Source organism: Chamaea fasciata, unplaced genomic scaffold, assembly GCF_029207755.1.
Source record: "Chamaea fasciata isolate MVZ Bird 193981 ecotype frontalis unplaced genomic scaffold, bChaFas1.0.hap1 SCAF_17, whole genome shotgun sequence".
Lineage (NCBI taxonomy): Eukaryota > Metazoa > Chordata > Aves > Passeriformes > Sylviidae > Chamaea > Chamaea fasciata.
The window spans coordinates 5,582,197-5,605,997 of record NW_027094102.1 but is presented as its reverse complement, the minus strand read 5'-3'; the positions used below and the strand labels follow the sequence as shown (position 1 = coordinate 5,605,997).

Here is a 23,801-nt window from a genome sequence, read left to right as displayed (position 1 = left end):
TATTTGACTATTATTAGTAATCAAGCTACTTTTAATGATCCAGGTGGGCATCAAACCAGTTTCAAACCAAAAGAGACAGTTCCCTGAGAAAAGAGAGGTGAATGTGAAGAAGACTGTTGTGAGCACGGCCAAGACTGAGGCGAACAGCCAAGCTCCTGCTCGAGAGCCAGCGGCAGAACCCGTCACACCGTCCTGGGCCAGCGATCATAATTACAATGCTGTAAAGCCTGAAAGGACTGCTGCCATTTCACCCGCACTGTTGTTCAAATGTATGTATGGCTTAGGGATATTCCTGAATAATCATATTTTCTTTGAATGCCCATCCATTCTTGGCTCTGCAAAACTAGGGAGTTTAGGATTCAGGGGTTTTTTCTTACTATGGCACCAAGCTACTTTTCTTCACCTTCAAAGATTCACACACAGATACACACAAATGAGAGACACTTTTAGGAGTTCCATTTGTATCCTATGACAGTTGTATGATTAAGAGCCTCTTGATCTACCCAGCTGATTTCTGGATGAAAACTACATGGTTAAGCTTGAAATCTTTCCCATAAAGACAGTGTCTGTTTCTAATCTAGAAGGTAAGTATTGATACATTTGTGATAAGTTTTACAAAAAGGTTGTGCAGTGTGCACTGTGAATCAGCAATTGCCTGTACTAATTTCAGTTGTATTTTTGTAATTTAGATTTGGCACCTGTCTCTCAGGTCTTGCATTTTCAGTGCCTGGTGCCAAGAGTGAAATCTTCAACGTGGTATCCAATGATACTTGACACCTCTGCAAACGGCTTTTAATTGTCAAGTATATTCCTGCTGCTTTTCTTCCTTACATGAAATAACTTAAAGACCATCCTTTATTTTTATGTTGGGGGGAGACAGAACTCTTTATTACCTTTGTTTTCTTTTTTTTCCCCTTTCTCTGTTCATATTCTACACATTATCCACACACACAAGAGCACATTTCAACTGGACGTTGGGCAGAGATACTGCCTTGCCTATTTTTGCAGGTTTGAGTAGCATCCTTGTAGCTCATGTAAAGGTAAGTAAATACTGCTTTGAAGCCTGAACAAGTCTTTCTGCTTATGACATTTTTTGATTGACTCCATCTAAATAATTATATAATGCAATTAATGCAACTTGAGATGAAATCTGACATTTCAGTTACAAGCCACGTGACCTCATATTTACTCCTTTGAAGAGTAATGAATTCAGCAATTCTGTTCTGACAGCTTTTGTAACCACACTTCAGCCAGTTTACATTTTATTTCGATAAGTAAACCTAATTATTGAACACTTACATGTAAAGTAACTGACAACTTTATAAATAATATTTTATATGAGACTTTCTAGTTAGAATTTTTAAACACCGAGGGAAGGAGCACCAGCTACCTTAAATTGCTGTTGATGAACATAGCACATACTGGGTATATTTTAATGGTCTTTACCCACATCAAGTTAAATGGTTGTGATTTTTCTCTGTGTTTACTCCATATTAGGCCCTTTACCTTTTGTACATTAAACTCCCATAAGGTATATATTTTAATTAACTTATATTAAGATTATTTAAAGATAATTAACTTTTTGTCAGGAACAGTAGTGTTTTAAACATAACTAAAATTAGTGGAAAGGCATAAATGAAACTGTAAGGGATTATTTTATGTCAGATTTTTCTGACTGTGACAGTTAGAGGTGTCCATAGAACCATTTCATTTAAAAATACCCTTATTCCTGTAGGATTTGGTTTTTTCCTAGGAGACAAGAATACTGGTTTTGAGGCAGAAAGTTTGAGGATTTTTTTTAGGGAGTTTGCTCTCAAGATTTTACCACACTGTAGGTTTTACAGATTTAACCACTTCTTGTAGATAACTGGCTTCCTGCAGCTAAATAGTTGAATTGATTCCAAAAGATTGTAAATACCAGACTTTAGCAACAAATAGGTAACAGCCTAGTTCGTGTGATGAAGAACTCATATCAAATGCAAGGAAGAACTTCAGATGGTTTTTTTTAAGGTAAGTTGCACTGATATGTGGGAACTCTGCCATTTCCTAAATGCCTAGATAAATTTTTTGTGTATTTGTGAAAAAATGTGTCCTGCTTTTCAGTGGATAGGTCTGAGCTGTAATCTTCCTGAGAAGCTGCCAATGCACCATCTGCAAAAATACTCTACCAGATTTTATTTAAGAAAACCCTATATGCTGTTCAAAACCTAAAAGTTACAGCATTAGAGAAATTCATGAGTCGTCTGACTTCACTTCAGATACCTAACAGTGAGAAGTCTCTAAGTCTGAGCTAGTCTGTCAAGGAAAACATGTTTATTGGACCAAACATAATCTGCTTTAGATGCAGATTTTAAAACCAAGGAACTCCCAGTTCATAAATGTGCATTTATGAACATTGATTATGAAGGACTTGTAGTCCAGAAGAGGCAAAGGACTTCCAAATGCAGTATTTCAGAATGCTGCCCATGTTCTTCCAGAGCTTCCAGCCATGTTCACCAAATCCTTGTTTCCAGCCTCAGCGCAGGAGGCCTTTTAGGAATTATGAGGACTTAACCTGCTTAACAGAATCACTCTCTAGTATTCTTTACATCAGACAGTTTATCATTTCAAATGTAGATTTATTTTATGTATTTACTCTGTACTTGTGAGTTACAAGATTTTGTTATTACATGAGATGTTGTTTTGTTAAGTAGTACCAAGAAAATCATGTCACTTTTAAAGATGTCCGGGTGGTAGGAGCATATCGTGTATTTGTATCTAAGCCTACCATCAGGGCCCTTCTCCCAACCTGTTCTGCATTTGTTAAAAAAGGGATATTTGGTGCTACTACTGTGCAGTTACATAGAACAGTGATATTTTTTTTCCTTGTTACCCCATTAGTTTGTGTTTGTTCTCTTCCTAACTTTCCTGTCTTTTGGGGATATGAGTTAGGACTGTACTTGGAAGTGACTTTGTACACCAGAATCTGGTGCCTGAAAAAATGACACTGTCTTCCATCTTTCTGTGCCCAGTGAAAATAATTATTTTGATTAATTTAAAAACTAGAGTGGGAAATTCCTTGATTTGATAAATGAATATTAAGTACAGGTACTTCTAAAGTTTCAGACAACATTTGAAGTACACATACAAAAGGAAATTAGGTCTGAGTCACATTCCCTTTCAGAAGACTTGCTTTTACTTTTGTTAGGAAAATTGGTATTAATTTAATATGCAGTGCTCAGCTTTTATATTGCATTTCAGAAGTCATCCTGGCTTCCAAATTCACACAAGTATGTGGATTGTTGAGATTTATGAACATTGTTCGGAGATCCATGTTACAACAGCGAGACTTGTAAGAGACTTTCTATATTTTTGCTATTAATTGTCAAGCAGAAGTCAGCAGCAAATGCAGTTTTAAAATAGGAAATGAATCCCAAAGGAGGGGAAAGAGGGTAAGCGTTTGCAGTATCCCAGTTTTTAAACTGCCCAGTCCTAAGTATGCTAAGTAGGTATTCATTAGTGCTTCAAAGTTTTGAAGTTCACCTGATTTATTTGACTTAAATACACGAAGCAATAATTTACTCAATTCAGGTGTTAAAACGGCTTCAATATCTTGCCTGCCTTTACTGAGGAGAGCAACTAAGCATACAGGAGAGTGAGGAGGGTTTATTAGATAAAAGCTCAAAAGGAAGCATTAAATTACTGTTCTTGCGGGGTAATGTCTGAGTAAAAAGCACTTGTCACACCAAATCACTAAACTTGTGTTTCCATTAACTGCAGATACAGTGTGAATTTATAGCAAATTGTGGTCATACCTTATTTGGTGTTATGATACCAGTATTTCACTAAAGTTCTTAATGAGTGGGGTTTGGAAGGGGGAGTGTTTCCTTCAGAGAAAATGTCAATGTTTGTGGTCCTGCTCCTGCTTCCCAGCAGGGAATCACAAAGAGACAACGCTGCCATCTCCTGGAAGTGGGAGCCCTGGCTCTGGTGATACCGATTTCCTTGTTACTTCTTTTCAGTTTTTTTCATCTCTTCTACAGCTGAGCTTTTGCACACTCAAGAGCAATTCACAAAGGGAATGGATGCGCTTGTGTAGTTAAAGATCTTGGGCTGTTTGTTCCTGTACACCTCTAACAAAATAAGGAGACTTTGAGAATGGAACACGGGGATAGTGGGATACACCACCAGCAGAAACTGCTGTGTGTATCAAAATGGCAGGATTATAGCATACATAATTTATGTGTGCATTTTCTTGTGACTTTTTTTTTTTTCTTTATGTAATAACAGCATGAAGGCAGGAAAGAAAGAAACCACTCTGCAGAGAGCAGGGAGAATACAGAGAGCACTAAAGACAGAATTTATGGCTCAGGAAGTAATAGCAGTGTAGGGAGTTGTAAGTACTGATATGAAGAGTAAAAGATAAGGTCTTGTTTACCCACAGGCTGGTGCCAATTTAATGCTGCTTTTCAGGCAGTATTGTACCAGCTGAAGTTGTGACTGTTGAGTGCAGTGGATGTGGGTATACTGCTATTGGTTTAGCCTAACTTTAAATATATTTTACTTAAACTTTGCTTCTTAAGCTATAGGTATATTTGCCTGTAAGGACTGGTTGTAGGTAAACTGGATTCCTTTGGGTGTGAGTGCTTTTCTACAGGAAAAACTAGGTTGTGCCAGGTTCTATACTGTTATAACTGAACTACTGCTGGCATATGAATTGACTCCTGGAAAGCCAAGGTGTCTTGCTTAATGCTGTATTCTGCAATGTAGGCCCATCCTGAGAGGCAGTAAGTATCAAATAGTACCAGGGAAATGAAAGGAATTACAGATTTTGGTACTGGCCACTTTCTGGGACACCTGGCTGCCATGTATGTAGGTCTGGCCCAAACATTTGAACTAGAGTAGTTTTCAGAAAGCCTACTGACAGACCAGTAATGATCAGCATACCCAAGATGAGTCTGCCAGAACTGAGAAATTCACCTTGGACACCTGGCTTTGGAAGGGTTGTACAGGAATATAACCTGGCAGCTCCAGTGCTGAACTCCTGTCGTGAGACTGGCAGGGGCTGTGCTGGCCTGAGGCTTGAACAACACCTGAGCCCTGCCTGTGGAGGGAAGCAGACCATAGTGGTGCTGAAGCCAACGTTCCCAGCCAGTTAAAAGGAGCAGTGGGATCCTTGGGGAGCCATTTTCATCTCCTGCCTGTGAACCACTGGAGCTCCCCTTCTCTGCTCTGCAAGGTATGTCACACGTGCCCTGTGGCTGGCAGCCACGTGAAGATTTTTGCCACCTCTTAAGTTAGGAAGGCTGGTCCCTGCTCCTGGCATTGCCTCAAACACCCAGCAGGCCTGAGGCACTTGGAGACAGCAGGCCAGCACTCCTGCCATCAGGGTGCTTGGATTCAGTGTGAGAACCATTGCTCAGGGGAAGGGTTGGGGGGGCACAAACCTGGTACAGCTTCCAGAGCCACTGTGCTCATGAGGGTGGTTTGTCTCATCAACACTGAAAGAGATGAAGGTTTGATTAAAAACACTCACCACCCTCTTGCTGTTTTGCTTTCTTTTACTAATTTTACTTCAGTTGTTTGAACTTGCTCACTTGACTGCAGAGCCAGTGAAAAAGTTCTTTGCTAGTCCCCAAATAAAAGGGATTTTTTTTTTGAGGTGATCACTTGCACTTTGAGTCAAGTTCGTTGCTGATTCACTGTGTCTGATCTGTGCTGAACTTGGAACCCGAAGATGGCCTGTCCCTGCAAGGAGTGATGATGCCAGTCCATGAACTGTCTGGAAAATAAGAAGCCTTTTTTTGCATCAGATAGTGCCTCTCTCCCTCAGGAGGGGGGTAGAAGTAAAGATGCAGTTGTCCAATGTAGATCAGACAGATCACTACAGTATCATGTAGATTACAATAAAGCTTGTGTGTCAAAGCTACAGATGTGCATCAGCACAGAGCTACAGGTTGGCTTGAATACAGATCACTGCAGAAAAGGTAGGCCTTGGTCTCTGAGTCTCCTGAATTAACTTCAGAGACAGGTTTACTTTGTGTGCCTGAATGTAGAGGCTTGGCACACAGACAGCTTAACTGCAGTGCAGATCAGGACTGATGGAGGCTTCCAAAGAGCAGCAGTGGGGCAGGTAGCACATTCCAGACACTAGTGTTCAATAAAGTTTGATTTGGTCTTGAAAGTGGAAGGAGATGGGGCAGTAACAGTGAAAACTAACACTGAAACCGATGTAAGAGCAGCTCAACACATCTGAATTGGAGCTAGCACTGTTATCCTTGAGGGAGGTGACAAAAAGCCCTGCAGAAGCAGGTGTGAGGAGGGAGCAGGCGAACAGGCTCGGAGCTGCAGCGGTCCCAGAGCTCTGCATCTGCACAGCCGCGGGCACTGGTGCTCGGTACCACCAGAGGGGGCTTGGGGGCACCCAGCGGCGCTGAGCAGTGCCCGAGGCACAGATGTCAGGCGGCCCCAGCACGGCACTGGGCACAGCTGCCTTGGAACTGGTAAGTAGCTTCCCGTTGTGGAGTGCTTCAGGACTGACAGCTAAAGCACCTGCTCACCCGTGTCTTTTACTCAGCTTTTTCAGTTCCAAAAGGTTTCACCTCGGAAGAATGCGTGGATTAGATTCGGTAGTGGCCACCGCGTTGGGGCAGGGGGGGTTGGTTCTGCTCTGTTCGGGTTATTCCTGTCACAAGTCACACAGGAGGGGGTCATGGCACAGCTGTGTCAGACAACTCCTCTTGGGACATGGACTGAATAGCAGTGGGAAACTGCTGAACCATGCCGGTTCAGAGGTTGAGAAATCCTACCTGTCTTCTGCTTCAACAATTTTCCAGAGGGGAGATGAAGTTAAATCCTCAGCTGCTGGCAAAGAGGGGTGAGATGTTTCCCTCGTAGGCCAGAAGCCTGTGCTGCCCTGTGTGCCAGAGCAGGCTGCCCTCACCTTGCCCCTGCTCAGAGTGGAGAAGCTGCAGCGCGCTGGGACGACGGCGCAGGGACGGCCACGGAGCCACCTGCGGCTGGGACAGCGCGACTTCGGGGCTGAGGTCACTGCCCGGGTCCTGTGTGACACCCAAAACACTGGCAGGGCAGGTCCTGCACAGGTGACTGGCTCTGCTGGGCTGTGCACTCCTGTGTTCCTCTCAGCTGCTGTAAGGGCCCGTGCTGGTGCCTCTGGAGATCAGCTCTCATTACAGTATGGAATTGCTCACTGCCCAGCCTTTACACTGGCTCTGTAAATACTTTCTAGCAGGTATTAATGGGTTTATCACAACTGCAGTGCTGCAGCACTCTGGATTTTATTCCCTCTAAAGGCATAAAGATCTGCTTTAAACAGTAGTAAAAGTGATCCAGTTTCAAACAAGTGGATCACAAGTGGCTGTTTTCTGCTTAGGTTGCATTATTAATTTTGTGGGATTTTACAGATTTATTGTTAAAGGAAAATGTTAATTGCCACCTATCTTACTGTTGGTGCCACAGAAATTCATATACCATGCATAAGACTGTAAATTACAGGGTTTTGGTTTTTTGCCTAAAACTCTGTTGTAGTGAGAGAGAAGTCTGAAAAGGAGCAGTAGAACCCAGAGAGGCTTGGGCTGCCTCTGTGCTGGGCAGTGTCTCCTCTCAAGTGCTGGGTTCCTGACATCCTACTCCCTTGGGCCTGCGCTCCCACTGCAGAAAGTTTTGTGCAAGCTGGACACCACACAGCCATCGGCTCCTCTCACACCGCCTGGAGGGATTTCATCCCGGGGAAGGAAAGTAGAGAAATGTAGATGGAAGGGAACATGGGGGAAACATTAAGATATTAGACACCAGAGATAATCATGCTGTGTATGCCAAAGTCTTATTTCTGTAGGGAAAATTACAGTACTGTACATGGCTGCAAGATGTATTGCACAGAAGTGTTTTAATGTCCTCTGCGAGGAGCTATGATGCTTCTTCTAATTTAGAAAACCACTCAAAAAACGGCTTTACTGGAGTCATTGCAGAATGGGCTCTTCAGGTGTAACAGCCTGTGGTTTATCTCCACAGCATTTAAAAGTTTTAATGTCAGTTAGAGCCAGAAATTAAAGTGCTTTTGAAGAGCTGTGATTTGAATAATTTTAAAACTACAGAGAAAAGGAATAGCATGTTTATTCTGGTATTTAAAATTTGTAAAAAGTAGGTAATAGCTTCAGCAAAAGAGCCCATCACAAATGAGATAATTTATATAGAAATTGGGATTAGCTTTTGAAGTGGCTTTTAAATGCTATTAATCCAAAGAAGGACTGGATGGAGCGGGAAAGGACCAGAATAGACTTAAATGCTATACAGAAATATTCTTTGAAGATTGGAGAAGAAACAACGTTGTTTTGGATAATGTACGTGCTGGTGGTGTAAAACCCAACCTCTGGGTGTTGGTGAGGGACTGGGATACAAGTACAGCCTGCAAATCCTTCCTGCAAAGTTAACAGCTCTACACTGTGGAAATGCTGCTTAAATTGGTCCTTCACAATGGCCTGGCAGTGCTGAGACACCGTGTTGAGAGGTTCACAAGTACCTGGAACCGTCTGGCTCACCTGTCCCAGCAGATACTGTGGCAGTTTTTCCTGCTCTGCATGCAGAAGCCTCGTTCACGGCTGTGTGTTGTGATGTCAAGTGTAACTGCACGGGGAATTTCCTCAGGGGAGGGGTTCTGTGTCTTGTAACACCTGGTGGGAGACATGCTAGTTCTGTCTGTAGTGAGCACACCAAGTAATGCTGTTTCTTAAGCCGGGGAGGAATGAAGGGTTTTCTGCCAGAGGATTTGTTGGATTTCACCCTGGGAATGTGTTGGCTCATTAGTTGCAGCTGCACCTTGGTCTCTAGCCCATGCCTCCCTCCAGTCAGTAAGGATCCTGCTCCTGTCCTGACAAGTGGCCCACGGGACAAAATGGGGCAATTAGGAATTACTGTTATTTTAAGTTGTGTTTCTGACATCAAGCCAGAGAGGTTCACCTGCGTGTTAAAAGTGCTGAATAGAAGAACCACCAAATGCTTTATTCTAAACTGCCAGTGGTGAAACTCCATGTTAATCTTTCAAGTGGGATAGGCTGATGTTCAGTGCTTGTCTCATCCTTTTATTTTCAATTTGGCTTAGGGCATTTAATATAGGTCCACCAATGAGCTACTGATGTAAAGGACCAAACCCACCCTGGTATAAAACAGTGGCCAGTGTTTGCAGTAGCACTGGCTGTGCCTTTTCCTCATGCTGCCTATAGACTGCATGGCCAAGCACTTGGAAATCATGGGCTGAGGGAGTACCTTGTCCATGATCTGTCTCATCCATTTGCTGGGAAGCTCTGGCATCTGTTCAGAAGTAAAACTCCATATGTGTTGGCATACTGCTCTCAGAAAAGAGTACATATTGCTGTTAGTAAACATACACCTGCCATGTTCCTGTACCTGTCAGGAGGGGCTGTCAGCTTTGGGGTGTGCTCATGTTGTGGTTGGATCAATAGGAGAGTGAGCACTGCTCCTTTCCTACCCTCCACTGGGTGCTCCTGGGCATAGGATCTAAGACTCGTGTAGTGCACAGTGAGTTGCTTCAGCTGAATTATGGGGCAGCACGTTGACACTGAAACCCAAAACCTGATGGGACAAAAATTCTGATTTCTCATTGTCAAAAGAGGGTAAGAGGGGCTTTTTTAGATTAGTTTCATGTACAGCCATCACAGGTTGGTTGTTTGTACAGAGGATCTAAGTATTCTGGATTCTTTATCAAAACCTGCACATGCTTGATTACCAGTGTCAGTTTAACAGGACCTTGGTAGTTCTGGAGAACTGAAAGAGTCACTTATGGCTGAGTTAGCACATAGAGAATCTGGACCATCCATGTCTGATCAACAAGTCTTGCTCAGGAGACACTTGAAATTGGTATGAAATAGCATTGTAGCTTGAAACTGTCAGGTGTGCGTGATACTTGGGGGCTATTTGTGTGTTTTCTTTTGGCTAACGAAGCATAAAATTACACACCTTTAAAATAGTCATGGTGTCAGCTGGCAGGTAAAAGGATGCCTCTGTGTGTCCTTGGACTTCACAGACTGCTGACCTTCAGCCCCAGAATGTCAATCTATCTATGTACTAGTAGCTTTTATTTATTTATTAATTTACAAATCTATGTTCTTGCTGTGATATAACAGAAAGGTGTTTGGTGTGGATATAGTTCTTATATATACATAATATTTGACAGACATAAAACAATCTTGGTTCTGCTATTTTTGGTTCTGTTTTTGCTAACTACTTTGAACTAATCATTAAATAGAGGTTAGAGGATTAAGAATAAATTTACAGTCATACTTCTGCTGTAACCACAAAGAACTAAATTATTGAATTTTGCTGTCACCACTTTACAAGCTAAGCTGTTCTGTCCTGCCTTGCAGTGGCAGGTCACAGAGTGTGCTGCTGTCCTACCTGCCTGAAAAAGTACCGTCCTTGTAGAAGATCAAATAAACCAGGAGAAAGAGTGGGAGTAATTCCTGTGGTGTTATCAGTGCACGTGTTTTGGATATTTGCCGTCTCTCTGTTCAAGACTGGTTCAACTCCAAATAGGTTGGCTGGTTACCTTTCGGGTTCTGGGGACCCTGCTTGACCAAATCAACCATATCAGCAATAGTTCCTCATCCCCTTCCTCCCTCCTGGAATTGCCAGCATCCTCTTGACAACTGGAATAGTGTTAGGGGAGACATAGGCAGAGACACTGTGGGTCACATGGGAGATGTCCCTTGCTCAGTCAGACCGGAGTCAAGGTCAGTCTAGGGAAAACTCTGGGAGTAGTGTGAGGGTAATAATTGCGTTATATTTAGAAATGATGTAATGGACTTTGGCAGCGGGTTTTGTTTTACACTTCAAGTAGTTAAATCCGGCTCAGAAAAAATCCTCGGCTGTAAAATACTTTTAGGGAGAAAACTGGGGACAAAGATACAGTCTTTTGCTCTTCTGGCTTCTTGTGTTCCAGCAGGAGCATACACCCTTGCACTTCACCTTGCAAAAGGTCAATTCCCGTGGTGTTTCTTGGCCCATCTCCCACCGGTGTCCACGGAAGCTGCCAGCACTGAGGGCCAGTCACGGAGGGGGTGAGGAGGGCATTGCTGGAAGTGCATGCTGCTTCCAAGGAAGTGCTGGTCTCCACTAGGCATGCAGAAACTTGCAAGGCCATTTCTTCATGAAATAAGGGAGTATCATTTGTCCCTTACAAATTCCAAATCTCCCACAACTTGAGGGGTGATTACATTGGGAATTTATGCTGACATGTGGAGTGTTTTGAACCAGACCACCCCAGGAAGGCTTGGTCCTTATCAAGTCCATCTCAGGACAGTTTTGGCCTTTTCCAGTGATTTCTGCTTTCATCAGAGCAGACCTAGAAGGACCAGCTGGTCCTTGGTAGAGTTACTGGAGCTCCTGGATGTTTCCTAGGAAGTGTCCTGCACATGGCACCTAAGGCGTATAGGCTGATGTATCTACAAACCTTCAATAAGGTTTGAAGTAACTGTTTTAGGAGATGTTGTTTGGTAGTTTCCCTCAGAACCCATCCTCATTTGAGCTCTCAGGATCCATGTGCTGGTGTTTGCCCACTGTAACTTTGAGGTAAATGATGTTCTGTTGGAGGGGCATGTGTGTGGTTGGGGTTTGGCTTTTTTTTGCTGGGTTGAATTGTTCCTGTCAGTGCCAGAAGGTGCTACAGATGAAATGCAATTTAAAAATATATATTTGCGTTTAAAATCCTGTGCAAGTGTATCTTTTACAGGTGTGAAAACTGGAGCTTTTACTTAGACTTTGTAAATTTTCTTGTATATGATGTGTGTCAGTTATTGTAAGATTAGAATTTTAAGTGGGAAACTGAATATTAGGGATGGAATAGTTTGAGAATGGTGAGAATCAGATGGCTACAGCCTGAGCAGCAGTGTTAATGTTTAAATATTATTTAAATCTAGACTTATCTAGGAACCGAGTAGGTTTATTAAACTTCAGTAATACTCAACTTAGGGTAATATTAGTAGAATTTCAAATTCATGGGCTTTGTTGTCAGGTCAACCTCTGTATTCAATTGGTTCTGTTAAGTGCTATGAGACTTTTTCTGTTTAAATTAAGAGTGTCGATTGTATTGCATTATTTTCATTTTTTTATATGTGTAAGTATTTGGGTTGATTTTGAAGCTTAACCATGAAATCCCACTCAGGAATCTTTGAAGGTGGTGCCTTTTTCCTCCCCAGTTTTTCTTATGCACAAAATTTTCAACAAACAAGTCAACCATGGCATGATTTAAAAAAATCACTTTAACAAGGCAAGTGAGAATAGCTTAAACTGCTTGCCTGGTAGTTATTCACTGGAGATGGTATTTCACAGACTTTCCTTTATAGATTGGTATTTGGTTTTCATGAATATGAAGTTATAAAGTTAAGCCTTTAATACTGTATTTTCCTCTTTGTTTTAACAGCTCAAAGGGAAGAGAAAAGGAACGAAGATCGAGCAGAGTCCACATCAGCACCGAAGAAGGCTGTGGTATCTATCACAGAGAAACAGTCCTCTTCTCTCACCAAAAATCTGCCTTCCAAAAAGTCCCCATCCTACTCCAACACGTCACTAACTAAACCACCACTGAAACCTGCTGGAAGTTTCAAAGGTGTCATTCCCAAGAAACCTTGGCCTTCATCAGGCAGTGTTCCTTCCAAACAGTCACCTCTCTCTCATGGCTCATCAGTTGCCAAGAAAGCACCTCTGTCTTCCAGTCTGAGTGGAGGACTCAAGAAGCCTTCACTGTCTTCCATGTCAGCTGCAGCTGGAAGTAGTCAAGCAAAAGCCTCAGCCAGTCCTGCCCAGTCACAGCCCAACTCTCAGATTCGCCAGAATATTCGGCGATCCCTGAAAGAAATTTTGTGGAAGAGGTGGGAATTCAAAACACTTTGTATAGGAAGCTACATGTAGAGGTAGCATGCAGAGTCTAGTTTGTCTTGATAAGGATTTTTGAGGGATTGAATTTGTGCAACAAATCACTGCAAGTGCAATCAGCATCTCAGGTTTATATTTGAAATAAAAATTCCTGATAGAAAATAAACATGCATATGATAAAGGCTTTATAAAAAGAAACCCTGCTATTCCATTTATATTGAGACAATTACAGTTGAAGGTTTAAATCACAGCATAGAAGCTTTTATAATGTAGGTGCTCTAAGTTTTAATGTCTAGAGATGGTAGTGTTGGAGATGTAGAGTTGTAGGGAACATAGTACAGGAAACGCCATAGTGAAAGGTCTCCCTGAAGGAGAGGTTCCCTCCTGTCCCAACATGAAAATCAACAAGATTTATTAACAAGAAGTTAATTAACAAGAAGTTCTTGTTAACAGGCAACTATCACTTAGGACAGGAAAAAAAATAACAAACACACACAAAAAAAGCAGATTTTCCCACAATAATTATTAAAGATAATGCCAACCATAAAGACTTGCCATAGAGCACTGCCCTGTGGTATTGTCTCTGAAAAGGAAATCCTGGTCACAGTGGGGAGTCAAGGACTGAAACTCAGGCACTTGGGCTCCCTGTGTCACTCCTGGCAAAGAAGGTCGTGGTGGCAGTGCCACGAGCAGGAGTAAAGGCTCACGTGTTCTCCCAAAGCCGTGTCATCCATGGCCATCTGTGGGCAGTAATTGAAGTTTGCCAGAATTCAAGGTCCTGAGGTAGACTTTGGCTTTGAGGTTTCATTTAAAGGAGTCTCGAGCTCTTCCTGGGTGAGGAGCAGCCGAGGTCCCCTCTGAAAAATTTATTTTTTGTGGCTGTACCTGACCACTCACCCCTGACCTAATCACACATTCCTGTTCTTGTTTGCAACAGAGTCAATGACAGCGATGACCTGGTCATGACAGAGAGTGAAGTAGGGAAAGTGGCACTCAACATTGAGAAGGAGATGTTTAATTTGTTCCAAGTGACAGACAACAGATACAAGAGCAAATACCGTAGCATCATGTTCAATCTCAAGGACCCCAAAAACCAGGTTTGGAATTTTTTTAAACAGTAAACTTGTATAGAAATGTGCTTTTAGGCTTGAATGGTGTGTCAGACTCTATTCTCAACATGAGGAGTTGCAAAACGGAGACTTATGAATCAAATGATAAAATGTTATTATAAAGTCATTCAAGCATTTTTAATAATATTTTTATCTAAGTAGGAGTTCAAAGCCTGCTTTAGTTGGAGATTGGTATTTATACAGTTTGAGCATTTGGTGTGATATACTTGGGGTTTATTTCATCCCTGATTTGTGGTTGCTGCACCTTTCCAAGTTTGCTTATAAGTAGGTGATATTTTTAATAGAGAATTAAGAAACTGGAGCAGGTTTTGCCTGTGCTGCACTGATAATGTCAGTTAATTGAGAGGTTCCCTTCAGCATGGCAAAACTCTCTTCTGTTTTCAGGGACTTTTCCATCGTGTCCTTCGTGAAGAAATCTCCCTGTCAAAACTGGTGAGAATGAAGCCAGAAGAACTTCTCTCTAAAGAACTGTCTGTGTGGAAAGAGAAACCAGCGAAGGCAGTAAGTAACATAATTTTTCCCTGTCCTTAAGTACAAATTAAGAGCAAGTTTTCTAATCTTTACCATCCCTTATGTGTTAATGCACCATTTTCTTCCTAATGAAATACTAATAACACTCAGTTTCAATACACTTTTTTCCTATCACATACTAAATGATAGCAAAGTACAGAGTAAAATAAATATGTGGAGCTTTTACCAACACTTTTGTTTCTTTCAGATGGAGTCAAGAAGCAAATCTCACGAGATCAAGAAAACGGCTGTAAAACGGGAGCATGTGCCTGCTGTCAATATGGAGGATTCTCCACCAGTATCTGACTCTGATGTGAGTACTGGGGCTGCTCCTTCGGCATGAGGATGTGAAGGGGGAGAAATGGCAGTTAGGGCTTCGAATTTGTCATCAGAAATGCAGATGGTTCCACTGAACTGTGGGGATATCATTGCCCACAGGGTGTGCTGTGAGCATTCCTCAAGTGTGAAGGACTGCAACAGCCAGTGATAGGTATATTTTGCAGGCACTTCAAAAATGCTGTATATTTTTCAGCTTTTGATGTCAATTTACTGAAAAATCTTTTCTTTCTGAACATGAGTTCTACTAAAAGCCGCGTGGCTTGAAATGAGGATGTGTGTCATGATAACTTCATCTAACATGATATTCTATAAGCAAGAACTTTTATGTATTTTTTTTAAAGAACTGAATTAAAAGTTTTCAAAGTATTTTTTATTGTGGAAGTTAATGGTCAACTGTAATATTTTTTGTGTTTATTCACTTGTAGGAACAGCAGGAGTCAACCCGAACTGCACCCAATTTGAACAGTGCTCCTTCTCTAGATGTTTTTAGCAGCATGTTGAAGGATACAACAAGTCAGCATCGAGCCCATCTTTTTGACCTGAACTGTAAAATCTGTACAGGTATTTATTGACAAGGCTGACCTTGGGCAAAGTAAAAGGACTGTTACTTAAGAGTGTTGTTTATTTGTGTTTTTTTGTAGTAGTTTCTCCAAAGTACTGTTAAATACTAATCAGAAGTGCTTGATATGAATCTACAGGTCAGATTTCAGCATCAGAAGATGAAATACCAGCTAAGAAGGTGAAGTCAGGGGCTTCTGCTAAGAAGGTGGAGTCAAAATCAAAGCCAGAAGTGCAGGCCAAGTATGAAAGTCCTGCAGCAGTCCCAGCAGCAGAGCCTGACAAAGAGCCTGTCACTGATGATGCAATGGAAATTGATGTTGAACCGGCAGCAGAAACAGTTTCCCAGCCAACCACAGAAAGAACTTACATTCCTACAAGCCAGAGCCAGAACAGCACAGACTCTGCTGTGTCTGAAGAGGTCTCTGCTCTCCCTGCCTCCTGTGCTGGCCCTGTTGTCACAACTGTAACTGTTTCTGGCAGAGACCCCAGGACAGCCATGAGCAGCACCTCTGTGACTGTGACACCAGCCCTGCGTCCTGGGCCTGCAGCTGACAAAGCCTCCACGGGGGAAACCAAACAGGAAACTTCCAAGCCAGTTATGACTGTCCCCAAATCAATATTAACCAAACCCTCTTCCTCTCCAGATCCCAGATACCTGGCAGTTCATCAGTCACCCAACATCAAGTGCGTATCCTCAGCAGCTGCTGCATCCCTTCTGTGGCTCTCTGCAGATTCCCATCTGTCCCATATCCTGCTCCCTTTCCCTCAACCAAAGGGCTTGTTGAGGTTTAAATTTCAAGGAGCCTAATGCACATATTTAAAATGTCATCTCTCCTTATGTGCTTTTTCTAGCTTGGTAAAGTTTTCAGAGCATCAGTGTGTGTTGACAACAAAGATTCTACAGTGTTCAGCAGAGAAATAAAACTTGAAGGTGTCATGCAGACTTAGAAGTCTGACTGTACTTTAATATCTAGAAAGACAGTGCATGGGAGAGATGGCTTAGAGGCATATCCAGATTTTTATGCTGTATTAAAATACCGTTGCATCTAAATACGAATTAAAATTAACCAATTGGTCAGCTTGAAAGGAAGTGGATTTCTTTCACATTCTGACTATACACAATAGCAAAAATAAATATTGCTGAGTATATCCTTTTGCAATTGCAGTTGAAATAGTTTTATTCATAGCAAGTTCTTTTACTTCAGAATCTTTCAGAAGGATATTGTTTATTTAATTAGTGAGAAGTCTAAAATTGGTTTTATAAAAGTCATACCTTTTGGCATCTCTTTGCATGTCTGCAGCTACAAGTTTATTTTCTGTTACTCCTTGCTTTTTTAACTAATGCCAAGTTAATGGAAAACATTAACAAAGCATCTAGTTAAAATTTTGTTACTTATTCAAAAGGAACTATCGGATCAATAGGAGGAGGGAAGAAAAGTTAAAGGGCCCATCCTCCTTGGCATTCTGTAACCTTTCTGTTTGGATTTGTTTTGCAGTGCTTCAGAGCCTCGCTCACCTCAGGACAGCGACACCTCCCTCTTTCTCTCTCGTCTCAACACCATTTGGAAAGGATTTATTAACATGCAAAGTGTGGCCAAATTTGTCACTAAAGCGTATCCAGTCTCCGGGTGCTTTGATTATCTTAGTGAGGTGTGTGTGTGTTTGGAATGGGTCTGTGCTGCAGTTCCTGGTGCTAGAAAGGGACCTGCTGAGGGCACTGTGTGTTTGTAGAGTTACATTAGAACTGTACCAGTGGTGAATGACATCTTTGTAGTAATAGGAAAAGTAGCTCCAGAAAAAAACCTCGGGCTTTTAAAAATTCCTCACAAATCTGTGAAGAATTCTAATGTCTTTCAACATGTTTGTACATATGTTTGGATCTAACATGGAATAATGGCTTTACATCAGCTTCTTTGTTTAGGAGCCAGTATTTTAAAGTGTGTGCCTTGTTCTGTTCAAACTAGACGGGTCACTCATGTGAACTCTTAGAAAATTTTGTTCAGCTGTTTATGAAAAGTATCATCCTTGTTACTAATTTTCAAGTAAAACCAGTTGGATGATACTGTCCCGAGAAGGGTGTACATTCAAAAAACGAGAGAGTAGAAAGGTTTTTCTTTCTCTTTTTTTTTCCCTCAAGGGCATTTTAGGTGGCTTAGGAATTTTCAAACACAAGTGTATGGTTTAGGGCATAGTAGGATTGCTTGTTCTTCTGAGTATTGCTTTTGCTGAAATGAATTTCACTGTCCCTGTGACAGGAAATTCACCAGAATTCAAGTGGCTTGGGGTCACTGGAAATGTGGAGAAAAGCTGTTTTTCAGATAGCAGTTTCCCTATAAAAGCTACTATATATGTATATGATATTTTCCCTAGAAATGCCAGTAATGGACATACAGAACTATTTGATGTGTTGCTGCTCTCCATGTTTGGGCTGTGTATCTGTTCCATGTATCTTGTTGGCCTTTGGGTCACGTGCCATAATTAAACACCTCCAAATTTAGGAGTAGCCTGGCTGAATTTAAAAACCTATACACAAAATCTACTAAAATTTAACTGTCCTCTGGGCTGCTGGGATGGGGCAACCTGCACTGCCTTTTTTGGTTTTTGTTTTTGGTTTTTCTCACACTACCATGTAATACTTCTTGTTTAGGATTTACCTGACACAATTCATATTGGTGGGAGGATCTCACCGAAGACAGTCTGGGATTATGTTGGCAAACTCAAATCTTCGCTTTCTAAGGTATTCACTTCAAATCCTTTGCAAAATCCAGGAGAAATAGAGAGCAATGTAAAATGACAACTTTTTATAATATAGAGTAGTAAACAGCAAATACTGACATAGCTCACACATGGAAAACTACATAAACCACTTCTTTGACATTGATTTATTTTAGTAATGTGTTTATTAAGCTGTAAATCTTGATCTCTCTTTCATTTTCTCTTTGCACAGTAATTAAATCTTCATGCTATTTAGTAACTGAAATATTCAAGATTGAAATTCAAATTTTGAAGAAAAGGAACTTACCATTTAATGTATTTAATATATTTTTGTATTAAAACTATTTCAGAGGTGAAAAAATGATAGACATTATAGAGAAAAACATGAAACGAAGGATTTTCCGTTTCTTTGTCATTGGAGCCTCAGGCTGTTCAGTTTGATGTCAGATACACAAGTAATTTGTGTTTCTGAAAATGACAAACCTAATTCTATTTTTATGTTGGAAATTGAACAGCAGTAGTCTCTTAAAACTAGAGTGTTGCTCTGAAGGCAGAGTTGGAGTGATAAATGTGCAGTTTATTTTTACCTCTGGAATTTGCCCTTTACCATTTCATTTGCTGGTATGTTGCAGGTTGAATTTTTCCACTTTGCTTTTGTATTCCAGGAATTGTGTTTGATTCGTTTCCATCCTGCAACAGAAGAAGAAGAAGTTGCCTATATCTCTCTCTACTCCTATTTTAGCAGTCGTGGTCGTTTTGGTGTTGTAGCTAATAACAACAGACATGTCAAGGATCTCTACCTGATCCCCCTGAGTTCTAAGGACCCAATTCCTTCCAAACTCTTGCCCTTTGAGGGACCAGGTAAGCACAAAACAGGGGAGGTTCAATGCTAGGAAAAATCACAAGACAAAAGGCAATCTGAGACAAGTTGTTGAATATTTAATGTAATCATTAGGGGTTTTTTATGTAAAACAAATTTTAAAGTACTTAATTAGGGAAAAACTGAAAATCAGATTCCACTAAGATAAGATAAAACTAATATAAAGTCCAAACTTTAGTCTTTCCAACAAGATGCTCATATGTCTTAGGAGAGTGAGTTTACATGTAAAATCAAGGATGTGGAACAGCCACTATATTAAAAAAAGCTAAACAAAACCACAAAAAACTCCTGCCCTATTATTAGCAACTCCAAAATTCACAAATTCTAGACCTTTACAAGCCATTCACCATCACTTCATTCAAGCAGGAAACGTATCCCACACAGGAGTCAAGAAGTCAGAGTGAAAACAAAGGTAACATTTCTGGTGCTTCCACTGCATTGTCACTGTCCGTGCTGAATTAATCCGTACATGCAGTGTGGTGTTTGAAATGTTCTGTTCTACTTGGATCAAACTCTAGTCAAATCACTGATTTCAGAAAATCAGTCCTTTGGGGTTAGGGTTAGCATCTTCTATCTTTAGACAGAATTACCTGTAGTAGCGCTGGGTGAGTTTTCCCCACGTTGAAGGTGGTGACAGAAGAACTGAGAATGAATTCAACTGTGGAACACCCTTCTACAAAATTTGGAGTCACCTTCATCTAAGGAAAAGGAGATGCATATGCTTAGTTTCCAAAGAAGGATGTAGGTTTCATAGCGCATCCCAGGTTGAGAAGCTGAAGAGCTGCAGGCTGCAGTGAAGGCAGCACTCCATTGTCGTGGCCGTGGCTGGCACTGCACGGTAGGTATGGAACAACCAGCAAGGAGCTCACTTTTCTGGGAGGCTGACTGAGCTCCACCCCTCAGATACAAGTGTAGCACAAAACACAATAAAACATTCTCAGAGCTTTAATGCAGGAGCAACAGTGTCTGGGACAGTTTTTCAACAAATGGAACATCATGAGTTAAGTGCTGTCCCTTCCTCCATGAGGTGGCCGAGGGCACTTGCTCTGCATCCCCAGACAAGGTTTTTCTCATACACTTCAAATCTCTTTTATCTGTCCTCGAACAGTGCACAGGCTATTGTTTTTAGGCAATAGCTAAAAAGGCAGGATTATTGCTGTCTGAGTTACTATATAACTAGAATTGTTGAATCTCAGCACTTCATAGTCTGTGATTCAGTGAATTTTTGAAAGCTAGGCAAAACTGTAATCTCATTTCATAGAAGAGAAAACACCAAATACAGAACACCTTGGCACAGGGATGTAGGCAAAGAATCTGAACTCGTGGTCTGGCTTTTCCAGGCAGAAGTAAAGAAATGCCATCCTTTTTTAGCAGTAGCACAAGGATGGGATCGGCCATTGAATCTGCTGTAAATGTCTGCTGGTCTGATAAATTACTCAGTTTACCTAATTGTTGCCTCTTGCATTCCTGTGGAAATACCAGCTTTCTGTTTTACACTTCTCTTACTTCTCCATTATGGGTTTCATTTCAAATGAAACTCTTTTCCTTGGATTGAAGGTTGGCAAATATAGCCAAACTTTACTAGCAGTAAGAGATATTTTTAATGTCAGACTGGTTTTGCTGAGTTTCAAGTGCAAAAGTGTTTCAAAACTGGAAGGAGTTGCTCAGAAAAAGTTCAGGTCTCATCTGCAGGTATTCATGGAGGCAGATTTTATAGGTCAGGTTTTCAAATTGATGTACGTGGTTGTAGGCCAAGTAGATTAAAGGTTAGCAGAAACAGGGTTCCAAGGGCAGGCAGGCCATGAGATGGAACAGTTTCACTGGAAGATTCACTAAACGTTCTGCCATCAGTTAACACTTGTTGGAAACTCCAGTGGCAGCCTTTATATCAGCTGTGCAAGTTGTGTTGTGTTTTAGAAACGGGTGAAAAGAATCAGGTAAGCTGTTCCTCTTGTTTTGTGTATGTCTGAAAACCACAGCATGTAACCCACACCTTTTTTTATGACATCTGATGGAATTTACTGTGTTTTTCTTTCTTTCACGATCAATAAAAATATTTTGTGGAACGTGGTCATTGTCTCCTTAAATTTAATTGTGTGCCTTCCAGTAGAGTCTAGCAAGGCCTGGAAAAGCATTGCCTTTAGATGGTCTATCATATTTAGATAAATATGAGCTGAGGGGGGAGGAGGGAGAGGACAAAAACCCTGCCACTCCAGAAATCCTAGTTAGAAGATATTCCAGCTGTATCAACCAGTTCCATCAGGCACATATGGATTAGGGATTTCTCCTGTTTTCTGATGGATTGAATTTGGAACACAACTGAGGACTGCGCTAGTACCTAGAAGATCTGCAGAAAACTTTGACATGGGCAGCTTAAAAACCAAGGAAAATGGAGGATTATCCTGATTTATACTTAATTCAGATATTTATTACCAGATTTTGTGTCGTGAGCTCTTCTGCACTGTCCTTTTGCAGTGATTTATGGTATGTGAATTCATTTCTCTGTTTCACATACACACTTACCACTTCCAGTTGTAAAAAGTAGTATAATCAGACTTAATTACTAATAGAAAGTGATTTATTGAGGGATTTAGTGGTGATGGGAATGTAACAACTATCTTACGTAGCTGCATTTTAATAAAACAGGCATATATCAGCAAAGATTTTACAAATGCTGATACATCTTTTGGTAGTTTTTGATAGGGACTGTGAGTTTTCATAAAATACGAAGGCATGCAATTTCCTCATGCTGTTTGGAATGCTCTTGAAAAAACAAATGCACCAAAATTTTATCTGAACTGTGAATGGCGTTTGATGTGTTCAGCTGAGCAGATTTCATTAGGAAAAGCAGCAGCAGTAGAGGAACGTGGCATTTACAAACCTGAGTTTCTGTGCCAGTCAGTTCCACTTGGCAAAGGACTCAGAACGTGGAGCAGTGTCACAGTGCTGACAGTGCTCTGTAGCCCTGGATTGAGGGGGCACAAATCTGATGACAATTGTCAATTGCTCTCATGATTAATTGGGATAAATATTTAAATGGAATTGATAAGATACAGATAAAATCCTGTGTTGGTCTCTGCAGTTTAAAATTCACCACAGGTGTGCTTAGTCCAATCCCATGGGTCTGTCAGGGATGGGCAGATGTGTGTTGAACAGTGCAGGTCAGCTTTTACCAGCTGCTGCTGACAGGGAAAGATGGAGCCAATATACACACAAATATGGTAAATTTGATCTAATGAAAAAATATTTAAGGCTAAGGAAAACAAGTATTAATTCAATACTAGTGTTTAGTATATCCTGTTTTAATGGCTTCAGTTACAGGAAGTAACTCAATAAAACCAGACTGGGGATTTCAAATGCATAATAGGATAATAACTGTTATAAATAATTTAGCACTGAAAACTACTAACTGCCAGCACAGCTTGCAGCACTTTTAAAACGTGTGTTTGTGAAAGGCAGTCATTGAGCAGTAGTGGCAGACTGCAGTCAACATTTCGTTGTTCCTAAAATTAGGCACTTAACCTATTTATGGATATTGAGATAGAATGGGGCTGTGGCCTTTGAGAGCTGCTGTGACCATGTGTGTTCATTGAAGGAATCATGTAGTACTTGATCTCTCTGAACGGAATGAGTGTAGAAGTCAGCTTAGGCAAAATTTCTAATATTTGTGTAAAATTCCAGTATTAAAATGTAACATTTTAATGGATTGATGCCATGATGACTAAAATCTAAACACAATAATTAATAACTAATGCTATTAACTTGCTGCTGGAATTTTTTTGCCTTGAAAGTGTATTAAATTTTTACCCTGTTTTAATTAGTGACTTGATCTCTGTTTCTTACAGGGATTCAAACCTGATTTCTCAGTAACTGCAGTTTATTAGATACTCTGATGAATTTTTGACACCTGTTTATTTCAGTTATTCAGTGTTTGAAATTCATTGTGACTAATTGCATAAATCACAACTCTGCATGAAATTTGGTAACCAAAACATTTAACAACAGCAGAATAGCAAATGCCTACTGGCAGTTTCTGGGTGAACTCCTGTTTGTGAGATGCTGTGCACTCACTGGTCAACACCCACCAACTGGGGAGTTGTTATTCATTAACATAAATTTAGGAAAACAGCTGATGTGTTTTCCTCTCTAGATGGTAAATTTAGGAGTCACAGTAAAACTTCTGAGTTGTTTCACCAGATTAATGTATGGGATGTGGTTTGCTAATGGGATGTATCTGCTGCTGTGGGGTTTGGGGCCTGTGTTGGTATCAAAAGGTTTTTGGTGCTAACAATTAGATATTTAAAATTGTTGCTTAATGAGAAGGTGGTTTAATAAGAACAAGGAACATATATATAAAAATCTCCTACTTACAGGATCTTGAATAGAAGGGTCAACATAGGTCAGAGCTCTCATGTTGCTATTTATCCACAGTGAATATTATCTTTCATTTTGCAGTACTATCTTTTATTTCACAGGCTATTTTTTGTTTCTCTGTTACTGCTTCCTTGCTGAATGGAAATCATAACTAATGGCACATATGGGGAAGGACAGTGGCCCTTAAAGGAGGGCCTTTTAAAGGCCATTTAGTCCAGAAGTTAAAAGATTTTCTACATTTGCCACCACTGTATGTTAGAGGATTTAGTCTCTGCCCTTCATTCTAGGCATGTTTATCTGCCAGTGGAACTGTGCACGTAAGAGGGAGAAATAGAGTAGTAGGAGAGAGGCCTTACAGACCTTTGCATTTTTCCTCTTTATCTGAAACTTTCTTATCATTTCTGGAT

The 23,801-nt window shown here is 40.9% G+C and overlaps 1 protein-coding gene across 3 annotated transcripts in view; it reads left to right on the top strand.

Annotated features, from left to right (window-relative positions):
• Window positions 1-23,801, top strand: part of DIDO1 (death inducer-obliterator 1) — a 48,449-nt gene that overhangs the window by 18,723 nt on the left and 5,925 nt on the right. For 2 of the 3 annotated variants that reach the window (XM_066198820.1, XM_066198821.1), the window contains exons 7-16: window positions 44-269; window positions 12,434-12,881; window positions 13,823-13,982; window positions 14,400-14,516; window positions 14,734-14,838; window positions 15,290-15,425; window positions 15,563-16,109; window positions 16,922-17,075; window positions 18,073-18,162; window positions 18,806-19,001. In XM_066198820.1, coding sequence (XP_066054917.1) covers window positions 44-269; window positions 12,434-12,881; window positions 13,823-13,982; window positions 14,400-14,516; window positions 14,734-14,838; window positions 15,290-15,425; window positions 15,563-16,109; window positions 16,922-17,075; window positions 18,073-18,162; window positions 18,806-19,001 — 2,179 coding nt within the window. Of the gene's footprint in view, window positions 1-43; window positions 270-12,433; window positions 12,882-13,822; window positions 13,983-14,399; window positions 14,517-14,733; window positions 14,839-15,289; window positions 15,426-15,562; window positions 16,110-16,921; window positions 17,076-18,072; window positions 18,163-18,805; window positions 21,073-23,801 lie in introns of those variants that run through there. The other variant, XM_066198822.1, reaches the window with a different exon arrangement.